Source organism: Sturnira hondurensis, unplaced genomic scaffold (assembly GCF_014824575.4).
Source record: "Sturnira hondurensis isolate 20B ecotype Veracruz unplaced genomic scaffold, ASM1482457v3 Scaffold0007378, whole genome shotgun sequence".
In the NCBI taxonomy this organism is placed as follows: domain Eukaryota; kingdom Metazoa; phylum Chordata; class Mammalia; order Chiroptera; family Phyllostomidae; genus Sturnira; species Sturnira hondurensis.
The window spans coordinates 472,402-486,673 of NW_028080009.1; the positions used below are offsets into that span (position 1 = coordinate 472,402).

At 38.3% G+C, this 14,272-nt stretch overlaps 1 protein-coding gene across 1 annotated transcript in view; it reads right to left on the reverse strand.

The window, feature by feature from the left end:
* Window positions 1-933, reverse strand: part of LOC118990853 (olfactory receptor 56B4-like) — a 5,205-nt gene extending 4,272 nt beyond the window's left edge. Inside the window, exon 1 of the mRNA XM_037051640.1 lies at window positions 5-933. Within this exon, the coding sequence (XP_036907535.1) occupies window positions 5-933 (929 nt within the window). The remainder of the gene's footprint in view (window positions 1-4) is intronic.
* Between the last annotated feature and the right edge of the window lie 13,339 nt (window positions 934-14,272).

Sequence of the window (14,272 nt, forward strand, 5' to 3'; positions counted from 1 at the left end):
CAGCCTCTGGAATCCCCGTCTGAGCTCATGCATCCTGAGGGCATAGACCATGGGGTTGAGAGCAGGGGGGATGACATTGTGTAGCACATTAAGGAGTACAGGGATAAGGGGGATCTTTTCCTTTACAAGGTGTGTGACAGACAGCACAATAATACCTGTATAGAAGAAGAGAATGAGGATGAGGTGTGAGCTACAGGTACTCAGAGCCTTGGACATTGCTTCTGCTGAGTTCAGCCTCAGCACGGTGTGAAGGATTAGAGCATAGGAAGAAAACACCAGAGCCATATCACTCCCAACCAGCACCCAACCTAATATCAGTTGGTAGAATTTGTTCACAGTGATGTCATCACAAGCCAGGCTGATAACACCCAAGTTAGAACACAGGCAGTGGTCAATTTCATTCTTGGAGCAGTAGAGCCTTTGGGCAGCCAGTACAGGCACTGGGATGGTGAACAGGCTATTTCTGAGCACCATGAATCCTATGACTTTAACCATAAAAGCTTCAGTGACTATGGTGGGATAACGCAGTGGGTGACAGATGGCTATGTATCTGTCCACTGCCATGCAGAGAAAGATGCCAGACTCCATGAAAAAGAAACAGTGGATGACATACATCTGAACAAAACATTCAGGGAGGCTGATGGCCTTGGCATCAAACCAGAAGATGGCTATAATCTTGGGCATAGTAGTGCTGGCCAAACCGATGTCCACAACTGCCAATATGCTCAGGAGATGGTACATGGGCTCATGGAGTGTGGACTCACGTTGGATAGTGATCAAGATGAGGATATTGGCAGCAAGAGCTAAAAGATAGAGCAGAGCCAGGGGCAGGGAGAGCCAGTGCTGCCACTCATGAATGCCTGGGAGCCCCATCAGGATGAACTGGGAAATCTGGAGGCTGGAACTGTTGGTAAGACTGGTGGAGGTATCCATGGCACCGGTGCCCCGTTCTCAGCGTCTGTCCATGAAACTGGAATAGGAAAGGGGCTGCATTTGAAAGTTCAACTACGGGTCTTAATTAGAGACTTCCAACAATGACCCAGTTTATTTGTGAATTAACATCATCTTTTTTTTTTTGGTTCTGAGAGATAGTCCACAGAGTAACAATAAAGGCAAAATTAGTTGTACATAGAGAGGTTTGAATAGCTGATTGTCATCACCACTCTCATGTCTAACAAGCATGTGCAAATACATCTGATAAGCTTATCACCAACAGATAGTAAATATTAATATTTGGTTTATTCACTTCCTTTTTCTGTTTTCTGTTTAGGCAGTTTACATCATATAAAGATAATTTTGTATCCGGTCTTTATCTTTTAGCAATATATTCTAAGACATAACATAGGTGCTCAGTAAAAAATTACTGCATGAATACAAAAGAACCACACTTCAGTGTCATTAAAGCAATGTAGGTTCTAAATTTTAATGACTGCCTTATATTCCTATATTTGACCATTTCATAAATTACTAATATTTTATTTTCAGATTATTTCCTTAGAGTGGAATTTCAGAAATAAACAAAAGTGATGCATGCAAAGAACAGAGCCATCTTCACATATTAATTTTAACAGTGTTTTGATATTCTGAATATCATATATATGCATGTTAAAAAATAAACACAATAAAAACATTAAGCCTATGTTTGAGATTCCCAAATGCCTTTCTTGTCACCATAGGCAGTCAGTAATAGTTTCTTGAGGATCCTTCCAGAGATAGTTTTTGCATGCACAAATATACATGTATGAACTATTTTCCCATAAAAGACAAAATCATATCTAATTATACTGATCATACCTTTCTTATCCTTTGTTTCCTTGACTTTTCTTTTTTAGCTAGTTATTATCTTCGAGTCTGTTCTACATCTTCATATAGCTATACTTCATTGTTGTGAAGTTGCATGATTTTCTACCACATGAATGTCTGATATTTTCATGAGAACTTTTGATGAACATTGGTATTTTCAGTATTTTGCCCCTGTAAATAAAATGATTAAAATGTGCTTGTTCATATGTCTGTAAGTATATATGTATACTCATATAAATTTATCCATAGGATAATTTCCAAGAAGTGAATTCCTGGGTGCAATGGGAAAAAATTATTTTGATTGATATTGCCAAACTGTCTTTGCAAGAGGCGTTTCTGGTCCTGACCAACAGTAGTGCACTTTGAATGCTCCTGGCATACACTGGAAAGTTGCTTCATAGATACATCGTAGTACTTTACACACAAAGAACTTGTTCATGAGTGTGTCTATTTCATCACACCCAACCATAACTGAAAATTTTAGTTTAAAAGCCTATATTAATCGAATAAGTAAAAATTGAAATTTTAGTTTTGGTTCACTTTTCCCTTTATTATTTAGTGATCTTTGACATTTTCAAAGGGCATCCCCCCCAATATATATGTAGTAAATCTTCTCTTTTAGCTTTATGAGCAACTCATTTGTAGCATTAAGTGAAATCATGTTTTTCAAGGGCTCAGCATGGAGTCTGGTAGCACATCTGATTAATATGTGTGAGTTTCACTATGTCTTTAAAATATTATCTCTATCTGTTGAATTTTTGGAAATAATTCCTTTTATTCATTTTGTATTAAAATCTATCATTTCAAAATATTGTTATTGATTGATTTTTAGATAGAGAGAGAGCAAGCAGGGGGGAGAAACACTGACTTGTAGCTCCATCCATTCATGCAGTCACTACACCAATTATGCAATCACGATTCAAGTTTCACCTGTGCGTACACTTAAACTTCTATGTGTTCATAACAAGTACACTTTCAACTCATTATTTCATTATTTCAGGCTTTAAATAAAGCAAAACACAATATTTTAAAAAGAATTAACTTCTGTTTCTTTATAAACATTTATTTTAAAATTAATTTTGTAACTAATTTGAGATATGGCATGGAGTGACAAAGTACCTAAACTAATTTTACCTAGAAAGAGCTAAACCATTGTTCCAGCACCCGTGAGTAAAGAAGGCTTCCTCTCCCTGTTAATTAACAAGATGCTTTTTTGTTAAATATAAATTCAGACATATCTTTAAGGATCATTGCTGGACTGGAGAGTATTCTCTGTTTTTAGTTCCAGTACTAGTTGAATTAGTCTATTTACATATGGAAGAGTCTTACTAACATTTTTAAATAGAAAAAGCTGGTTGTGGTATTTTTGAACATAAAACTAAAACATAAATTAAATGTGGAAGAAGTGTTTTTACTCCCCCTCTGAATCATTTCTTTCCTTTCATTTTCTATTATTTTCTTTTTTTTTTGGTCTAAGAGCACTTTATATTTAATGACATTATACCAAGTCAAAGCGTCTTCATTTTAGCACTAACCTAATTTCTTGTTTTCTTTTTTACTGTTGTTTAGTTAGTTACCCTGTCTTTTTTCCCCATTGCTCACCCTACCCCATTCCCCCCACTCTAACAGTCAATCAATTTGTTTTGTTGATTAGGTTCCACTTATATGTGAGATCATATGGTATTTGTCGTTCTCCCCCTGGCTTATTTCACTTAGCATAATGCTCTCCAGTCTTTGAATTTAAAAAGCTGTGGCCTTTCTGTCTTAGGAGTTTTTGGAATTTTCCCCCCAGGAATGTTACTGTTTTTGTCTCATTATATTTCCTAGTTATGCATTATTACTTAAAAACTTCTGGTGATTATTGTTTTAAAAAAACAGTTTACAAACACAGCTACTTTATACTATTGCACTGCAAAGTTCACAGTGCTTTTGTAAATTTCCAGATTTTATTATTGTAAAAAAATGTACTGACTATTTTTAGGAGAAGTTGGAATAGTGTAAGCTCTCATTTTTATTTTGCATCTTATTACCATGTTTATAATTTCCTCAACAATATAAAGAAGCACTGATAGTCAGCATCCCTGTCTGGCCAGACTTTGAGTAGAATTCCACTGGAGCTCTACCCAGTGTGGGGTGCTAAATAATGCTTTTTGGATAAATAGTCTTTACTACTTTTAGTGGTTTGATGTCTAGTTTTAGTTTTTGAGTGTATTTTTGAATCAGAAATAAGCGACTTCCATCCCTCTCACCTCATGATCTTGGATCTGTGATTTAAGTGGGAGAACATCCTGCTTCCACCAGTCTGTCAGCCCATGTGGCTCCCCTGCCTTGGGCTCTATGGTGGTTGCCTTTTCCTCTGCTAGAACTTTTGTTCTTTCTAACATGACCAGAGAGGAGTTCTGTCGCATTTTTCTACTTGTTCCCTAGAACTCGGGCCTCTGCTGTGCACTGGTGAAGATCTTTAGGGAAAAGAAGGCCAGTGTTGGAAGTTTTAAATTAAGGAAGCTGACTGAGAAAGCTCAGACTACAGGAGAACACACCAGGATCAAGAGCCAGGGACACAGAGCAAGGAAACTGCCTCCTCCACTCACCTTAGCCCCTGGATCAAGAGCCAGGGACACAGAGCAAGGAAACTGCCTCCTCCACTCACCTTAGCCCCTGGAGTCTCTAGACCTCCCCTGCTAGGAGGTCCTGGAGAGAAGGTCTCCAAATGGCACTGCCTTCTGTAGCTGCTTCAACTCTCTTGGCTACACCTCTTTTTATGCCATTGTTTCTGAGTCCCCTGGGTTCTGGGCTGTTTCAGAGATTGGAGCCCTGGGTTTCCCTGGTCCTTCTCTGCCACTCTCCGGGACCTCCAAGAGGCTCTCTTTAATTGTTTTTCCCGAGTGCATCAAGGTTTGGTGTCTTTTCATCACAGCTCCCAAAGGCCGACAATGACCTAAAAAATGGAACCAGTTCAGGTCAGGAAACAGAGACACTCAGTCCCCAGTCCCATGGCAACCACAATTAGATGGCCATCTCTGTCTTGATGATGGCCAATCTGTGGCCCAGGATGGCTATGAATGTGACCCAACACAAAATTGTACATTTACTTGAATCATTATGAGATTTTTTGGTGATTATGTACCACAATGTATTTAATATGTGACTCAAGACAACTCTTATTCCAGTGTGGCCCAGAGATGCCAAAAGGTTGGACACCCCTGGTTTAGTAAGAGGTGTTTCTCCTCTTCTCTGGATCCCTGCACTCCTACCCCCTTTTTCAATCTGCACATCTTCCTTCAGCCTATTGCGGGACCATTTTCTAGCAGGCTTGTCCTGTTTGCTTTATCTTTGTCCACTTCCTTTTTCATGAGTTTTTTCTCCCATATATAAACATAAAAATTCAGATGGCTCTTCTTCTGGAAACCTCCTGTTTGCTCCTTCATGTCAACTTTGCACCCTGGTCTGTACCTATGAATTTAAAGTGTATGACCTTTGGTTTATGGTTGGATTTGGCTGATGACATGCATTTTTGAAAGTCAGAGGGCTGTGAGAAAGATAAGTTGAAAAATATATTCCTATGTTTATAATGGCCATTCTGACCAGTGTAAAGTGGTATCTCATTGTGGTTTTAATTTGCATCTCTATGATAGCTAGTGATATCAAGCATCTTTTCATGTATCTCTGGATTCTCTGTATGTCCCCCTTGGAGAAGTGTCTGTTCAAGTCCTTTGACTACTTTTTAATTGGGTTGCTTGTCTTCTTAGAGTGGAGTTGTGTAAGTTCTTTGTATATTTTGGAGATTAAACCTTTGTCTGAGGTATCATTGGCAAATATGTTTTCCCAAACAGTTGGTTCTCTTTTTATCTTAATATTGTTTTCTTTAGCTGTGCAAAAGCTTTTAATTTTGATGAGATCCCATTTGTGTATTCTTTCTATTATGTCCCTTGCTCTAGGGAACATATCAGTAAAAAAGTTGCTATGTGAAATACCTGAGATTTTTTTGCCAATGTTCTCCACTAGGACTTTAATGGTGTCACGGCTTATATTTAAGTCTTTTATCCACCTTGAATTTATTTTGGTGTATGGTGTAAGTTGGTGATTGAGTTTCCTTTTTTTGCATGTAGTTGTCCAGTTCTCTCAACACCATTTGTTGAAGAGGCTATTATTAGTTCATTTTATGTTGCTGCCCCCTTTGTCGAATATTAATTGGCCAAAGAGATTTGGGTTTATTTCTGGGCTCTCTGTTCTGTTCCATTGGTATATGTGCCTGTTTTTATGCCAGTACCAGGCTGTTTTGATTACAGTGGCCTTGTAATACAGTTTGGTATCAGGTATTGTGATCCCTCCTACTTTGTTTTTCTTTCTCAAAATTTCAGCTGCTGTTTGGGGTTGTTTATGGTTCCATAAACAAAGCAACAAACAACAAGTGTTAGAGAGGTTGTGGAGAAGAGGGGACCCCAATCCACTGTTGGTGGGATTGCAGACTGGTACAACCACTGTGGAAAACAATATAGAATTTTCTCAGAAAACTAAAAATGAATCTGCCTTTTGACCCAGCAGTCCCACTGCTGGGATTATATCCTAAGAACCCTAAAACACCAATCCAAAAGAACCTATGCACCCTAATGTTCATAGCAGCACAATTTACAATAGCCAAGAGCTGGAAGCAACCTAGGTGCCCATCAGTAAATGAATGAATCAAAAAATTATGGTACATATACACAATAGAATTCTATGCAGCAGAAAGGAAGAAGGAGCTTCTACCCTTTGCAACATCATGGATGGAACTGGAAAGCACTATGCTGAGTGAAATAAGCCAGGCACTGAAAGACAAATACTGTATGATCTCACCTTTAACAGGAAGCTAAACAACAAAACAAACAAGCAAGCAAAATAAAACCAAAAACACTGAAATAGGGAACAGGTGAACAGTGACCAGAGGGGAGAGGGGAGGGAATTTCAGGTGAAAAAGGGGAAGGATTTACAGGAATTAGTATAAAGGACACGTGGACAACAACTAAGGGTGTTGGAAATGGGAGGAAGGTGAGGAGCACTGGGAGGTGGGGTGGGTTGGGATGGGAGTAAAAGACAGAAATCTGTACTTGAAAAATAATTAAATAAAAGTATATATTCCTATTAATCTTTTTCTACTCAGTGTTGGGCAATGTCTGTGTTCTTCTCCTGAAGGCTTCCTGTCCCTATGACATGGTTCCCCTGTGGTTCTTGTCAAATGTGGCCAATACTGGTAGCTGTTTCTTCCTACTGCTCTGCATATCTATCAAATGGTAATAGCTTTTGAGGTTGCCAGCCCAGGTATATTTCACCTTCCTCTTTTATTATTATTATTTTAAAAATTATTTTATTGTTGTTCAAGTACATTGTCTGCATTTTGCCCCTACCACTCTCCCTGACACCAGCCATCCCCCCCCCCCCCCCCCCCCCGCTGATCCAAACTCCTCCTTGGTTTTGTCCATGTGTCCTTCATAGTTGTTCTTGAAAGCCCTTCCCCCTCTGTTCCCCTATTACCGCCCCTCAACTCCCCTCTTGTTACTGTCAGATTGTTTTTAAACTCTCCCCCTACTTTGGGATAGTCCCTTCATTATATTCTCCTCTGTCTTCCCTTTTGCATGTATCATCTGTTTTATGGTGGGACTTTGACCAGGATGCCTCCTCATCTCAACTATCTCTCCCTGAACACTACTCTTGAATCTGCTTCTTCTCCTATTCTTTTACAAACTTCCTGAAACATTTCTTTTAAATGTACAGCTCCTAATTTTTACTTTTTCTAAACCTATTTGTGATTCATGTTTTCCTACTAAATCAAAAAATTTTCTCTTCTCCCATTTTCTAAAAGTTTACATAGGTTATTATTGTTCATTTCTTAAATGTTTGATAGAATTTACCAGTAAAGGCTTGATCTCACAGAGCAATTTTTTTGCTGATACAGCTGCTAGAGCAAGGGAAATAAAGAAAAAAATAAACAAATGAAATTACATCAAATGAATATTGCCTGAACAGCTAAAGAAAACATCAGCAAAATGAAAAGGGAGCCAACCCTATAGGAAAACGTATTTCCCAATGGTATCTCTGGCAAGAGTTTGATCTCCAAAATATATAAAGAACTCACACCACTCCACACCAGGAAGACAAAAAATCCAATTAAAAAATAGGCAAAGGAGCTGAACAGACACTTGTCCAGGGAGAACATGCAGAGGGCCTATGGGCATATAAAGGATGCTCAACATCACTAGTTATCAGAGAGATGCAAACTAAAACCATGATGAGATATCACCTCACAGTCTGTCAGAATGGCCATCATTAACAAATCAATGAACAACAAGTACTGGTGAGGGTGTGGAGAGAAGGACATCCTAGTATACTGTTGGTGGGAATGCAGACTGGTGCAACCACTGTGCAGTATGGAATTTACTCAGAAAACTTAAAGTGGAACTGCTTTTTGACCCAGTAGTTCTACTGCTGGGGTTATCCCCTAAGAATCATGAGATACCAATTCAAAAGAATATATACACACCAGTGTTCATAGCAGCACAATTTACAATAGCCAAGTGCTATAAGCAACCTAAGTGCCCATCGTTAAATGAATGGATACAAAAATTATGGTACACTTATACAATGGAGTATTAAATAGCCAAAAGAAAGAAGGAACTTCTACCTTTTGTGACAGTATGGATGGAAAGTATTATGTTAAGTGAAGTAAGACAGGCGGTGAATGACAAATACCATATGATCTCACCTATAACAGGAACCTAGTGAACTAAACAAAAAAACAAACAAGCAAAATAAAACAAGAGACTGCACAACACTGAAGAAAGAAATCAAGGAAGACACAAACAAATGGAAACATATACCATGTTCATAGATTGGAAGAATTAACATCATCAAAATGTCCATACTACCCAAAGCAATTTACAGATTCCATGCAATACCTATTAAAGTACCAATGGCATATTTCACAGACATAGAACAAACACTTCAAAAATTTATATGGAACCATAAAAGATCCTGAATAATTTTGAGAAAGAAGAACAAAGTAGGAGGGATCACAATACCTGATATCAAAGTGTATTACAAGGCCACTGTAAACAAAACAGCCTGGTACTGGCATAAAAACAGGCACATAGACCAATGGAATAGAACAGAGAGCCCAGAAATAAACTCAACTCTCTATAGTCAATTAATATTCAACAAAGGGGGCAATAACATAAAATGGAGTAAAGACAGCCTTTTCAACAAATGGTGTTGGGAGAATTGGACAGCTACATGCAAAAAATGAAACTCAATCACCAACTTACACCATACACCAAAGTAGATTCAAGGTGGATAAAAGACTTAAATATAAGCTGTGAAACCATTAAAGCCCTAAAGGAGAATATTGGCAGGAAAATCTCAGATATTCCACGCAGCAAGATTTTTACTGGTATGTCCCCTAGAGCAAGGGATATAAAGGAAAGAATAAACAAATGGGATCTCATCAAAATTAAAAGCTTCTGCATGGCTAAGGAAAACAGTATCAAGATACAAAGAGAAGCAACAGCATGGGAAAACATATTTGCCAATGATACCTCAGACAAAGGTTTAATCTCCAAAATATACAAAGAACTCACTCAACTCCACTCAAAGAAGATGAGCAACCCAATAAAAAAATGGGCAAAGGACTTGTACAGACATTTCTCCAAGGAGGACATACAGAGGATCCAGAGACACATGAAGAAATGCTCAATATTGCTTGCTATCAGAGAGATGCAAATTAAAACCACAATGAGATACCACTTAACACCAGTCAGAATGGCTATTATAAACAAAGAAACAAACAACAAGTGCTGGAGAGGTTGTGGGGAAAAGGGGACCCTAGTTCACTGTTGGTGGGATTGCAGACTGGTACAACCACTATGGAAAACAGTATGGAATTTTCTCAGAAAACTAAAAATGAACGTGCCTTTTGACCCAGGAATTCCACTATTAGGAGTATATCCTAAGAACCCTGAAACACCAATCCAAAAGAACCTATGCACCCCAATGTTCATAGCAGCACAATTCACGATAGCCAAGAGTTGGAAGCAACCTAGATGCCCATTGGTCAATGACTGGATCAAAAAACTATGGTACCTCTACACAATGGAATTCTATGCTGCAGAAAGGAAGAAGGAACTACTACCCTTTGCAACATCATGGATGGAACTGGAAAGCCTTATGCTGAGTGAAATAAGCCAGGTGGTGAAAGACAAATACCATATGATATCACCGTTAACAGGAATCTAAACAACAAAACAAACAAGCAAGCAAATATGACCAATGACACTCAAATACGGAACAGGCTGACAGGGTCCAGAGGGGAGAGGGGAGAGAATCATAGGGGAAAATGGGATGGGCTCACATGAACAAGTATAAAGGATGCATGGACAATAACTAAGGGTAGGGGGCAGAAATGGGAGGGAGGTGGGGAGCACTGGAGTGGGGCAGGGCTGGGAATATAAGACAGAAAACTGTTCTTGAACAAGAATTGAATAAATTAAAAAGAAAAAAGAAGAAAAAAGTTGTGGAAACAAGGAACAAACTGACAGGGACCAGAATGGAGGGTGGAGGGGAATAAAGGAAAAAGATGGGAAGGGTCTAGTTAAAGAACAAGTATAAATGACTCATGGACATGGACAACAGGGTGGAGAGTGACTGTGGCAGTGGAGGGTGGGTAGGGCAGGGGAGACCAACAGGGAAATTGTTCCGTCCCGCGGAACAGTCAACGGGGGTCCCGAGTCTACCTGAAACGGATGAATAGGGATGGGAGCAAGAGGCGCGTAGANTCTATCCATATAGTAGAATATTACACAGGCAGAAAAGCAAGAAAGTTCTGACACATGCTACAACAAGGATGAACCTTGAAAGTATTATGCTAACTTAAACAAGACAGACAGAAAAAGGCATATTGCACGACTCTATATGAAATGTCCAAAATAGGCAAATCCATGAGAACAGAAAGCAGATAAATGATTGCCATGGGCTAAAGAAGGGAAATGGGAAATAACTGTTCAAAGGGTAGAGGAATTTCTTTTGAGGGTGTTGAAAATTTCTTTTTCTGGTTGGTTTGTGTAAAGCCTTTTATTTAAGCTCAATTCAGTGGTAGAGTATAGGGTTGCAAATGGATTAGAAGTTAAAATTTGGTTTAGTTCTGCACATGAGAATGTCAATAGACAGACAAAGGTGTCAGCAGTGTCAGTTTTTGTTGAAAACTTTAGAAGACAGCTAAAATTAACAACTGTGTTATACTTTGTGTACTGCTATTTCTTTTTTTAAAGATTTTATTTATTTATCTTTAGAGAGGAGGGGAAGGAGAGAAATATCAACATATGGTTGCCTCTTGCGCATCCCCTGCTGGGAACTGGCCTGCAACCTCAGCATGTGCCCTGACTGGGAATCGAACGGCCTTCCTTTGGTTTGCAGGCCCACACTCAATCCACTGAGCTACACCAGCCAGGGTGCTATTTCTATTTATGTCATCCAAACTGCAGTTATACATAAGCTTATGTTCCAGCTGGCTTTGAAGTTAATATTGGGAAGAAGACCGTGATAGAAACAAGTTGAGGATTGAAAATTGTTAAAGTTTGCTGTGATGTTTTTCTAGACTTGTGTGTTAAAGTTGTTAGTTGTAAAGTAGTGAGAAGCATAGAAATTAATGTCTCTTGAAATAAGGTAGGTTTGACCTCAAGTCTCTTACGTATGGTGTTAGAAACAGGTTAACTTTGTTTTTCAGGCAGAATAAGTTATGAAAAGTTCACTACAGAACTATTAAGAAACAACCTGTGCTACAACTCTCTAACTGGAAATGGCATGTTATATACTGAGATTTTTGTGAAAGAAGCCTTTTGTCCACTGTATTTAGCAATGTATCTGCCAACCACCACCTGCACACCTGGGTTTGTCCAGCAGCCACTGCTTTTCCCTACCATGACCCCTCTCAGCCAACCACTGACTCTGCCCCTCTTACAGGTCTGGATGAATGGCTCGTTGTTGTCAAACTCCGGCACAGTTCAATTTTCTGTCTGTTTGGGTTGTGTTTTTGTTTCTAAATCTTTGTTGTCCTTAAATTTGGTTGTATGACGAGGTACAGTATTTCCATCTATGCCTTCATCTTGGCTGGAAGTCTGTACCACAGTTTTTTAATCCACCTCTTTACTGATATTCACTTAGACTGTTCCCAGCACTTGACTATTGTAAATAATGCTGCTATGAACATTGGATGCATAGGTTCTTTTGCATTGATGATTCAGGATTCTTAAGGTATAATCCCAGCAGTTCGATTGCCAGGTCAAAATGTAGTTCCATTTTTGCTTTTCGGAGGAAACTTTGTACTGTTTTGCACAGTGGCTGAACCAGTCTGCATTCTCACCAACAGTGTACTAAGGTGTTTTTCTCTCCACAACCTTCCCAGCACTTGTTGTTTGTTGATTTGTTTATGATGCCCATTCTGTCCGGTGTGAAGTGGTATCTCATTACGGTTTTAATTTGCATTTCTCTGATGGCTAGTGATGCTCAGCATCCTTTTTTATGTCTCTGGGCCCTCTGTATGTCCTCCTTGGGAAGTATCTATTCAGGTCCTTTGCCTATTTTCAATTGGATTGTTTATCTTCCTGGTGTGGAGTGGTGTGAGTTCTTTATATATTTTGGAGATCAAACCCTTTTCTGAGGTATCATTGGCAAATATATTTTCCCATATGATTGGTTCCCACTTCATTTTGCTGATGTTTTCTTTAGTCATGCAGAAGCTTTTTAATTTGATATAGTCCCATTGGTTTACTCTTTCCTTTGTATCCCTTGCTCTAGGGGACATGTTGTTAAAAATGTTGTTGTGTGGAATATCTGAGACTTTCCTGCCTGTGTTTTTCTCTAAGACTTTTATGGTGTCAAGACTTGTATTTAAGTCTTTTATCCATCTTGAGTTTATTTTGGTGCATGGTGTAAGTGGGTAGTCGAGTTTCATTTTTTTGCATGTAGCTGTCCAGATCTCCCAACACCATTTATTGAAGAAGCTACATTTACTCCATTTTATGTTTCTTCCCCCTTTGTTGAATGTTAATTGACCGTAGAGACACGGGTTTATTTCCAGGATCTCTGTTCTGTTCCATTGATCTATGTGATTGTTCTTATGCCAGTACCAGACTTTTTTTTATTACAGTGGCCTTGTACTATAGTTTGATAACAAGTATTGTGATCCTTCCAACTTTGTTCTTCTTTCTCAACATTACAGAAGATATTCAGAGTCATTTATAGTTTTATATAAATTTTTGAAATGTTTGTTCCATATCTGTGAAATATTTTATTCAGATTTTGAAAGGGATTGCATTGAATCTATAAATTGCTTCAGATAGTATAGTCATTCTGATGATATTAATACTTCCAATCCATGAACATAGCATACCTTTTCACTTATTTGTGTCTTCTTTAATTTTTTTCTTCAGTGTTGTGCAGTTTCCTGAGTATAGTTCCTTTACCTCCTTGGCTAATTTTATTTTTAAGTACTTCATTTTTTAGTTGCTATAGCAAATGAGATTTTTTTCTAATTTTTGTGTCTTATATTTCATTGTTGATGTACAAAAATGCCTTTGATTTCTGGATACTGACTTTATATGCCACTATTTTCCCAAATTCACTTATTAGGTTGAGTAGTTTTTTTGGTGGAGTCTATAGGGTGTTCTACATACACTATCATGTCTTCTGCAAATAATGACAATTTTACTTCCTCCTTTCCAATGTGGATACCTTTTATTTCTTTTTTTTTTGTCTGATTGCTATAGCTAGAACTTCCAATACTATCTTGAATAGAAATGGTGAAAGCAGGCACCCTCATCTTGTTCCTGATCTTAGTGGGAAAGCTTTAATGTTTTGCCTGTTGAGTATGATGTTGGCTGTAGGTCTCTCATATATGGCCTTTAATATGTCGAGGAATGCTCCCCCTATTCTCACTTTACTGAATGTTTTTATCATAAATGGGTGTTGTACCTTATCAAATGCTTTTTCCACATTTATTGATATGATCGTGGGATTTTTGTCTTTTCTTTTGTTTATCTGGTGTATTATGTTTATTGATTTGAGAATATTGTACCATCTTTGCATCCCTGGGATGAATTTCACTTTATCATTGTGTATGATCTTTTTAATGTATTCCTGGATGCAGTTTTCCAATATTTTGTTGAGGATTTTAGCATCTATATTCATCAGCAATATAGGCTTGTAGTGTCTTTTCTTTGTTGTTGTGTCTCTATCTGGTTTTGGGATTAGAATGATGCTGGCCTCATAAAAAGAGATTGGGAGTCTTCCCTCTTCCTGGATTTTTTGGAATACTTTAAGAAGGATAGAGAATAGCTCTTCCTTAAATATTTTGGAAAATTCTGATGTGACACCATCTGGTCCAGGGCTTTGTGTACTAGGAGTCTTCTGATTAGTGCTTCAGTTTCACTAGCTATTATCAGTC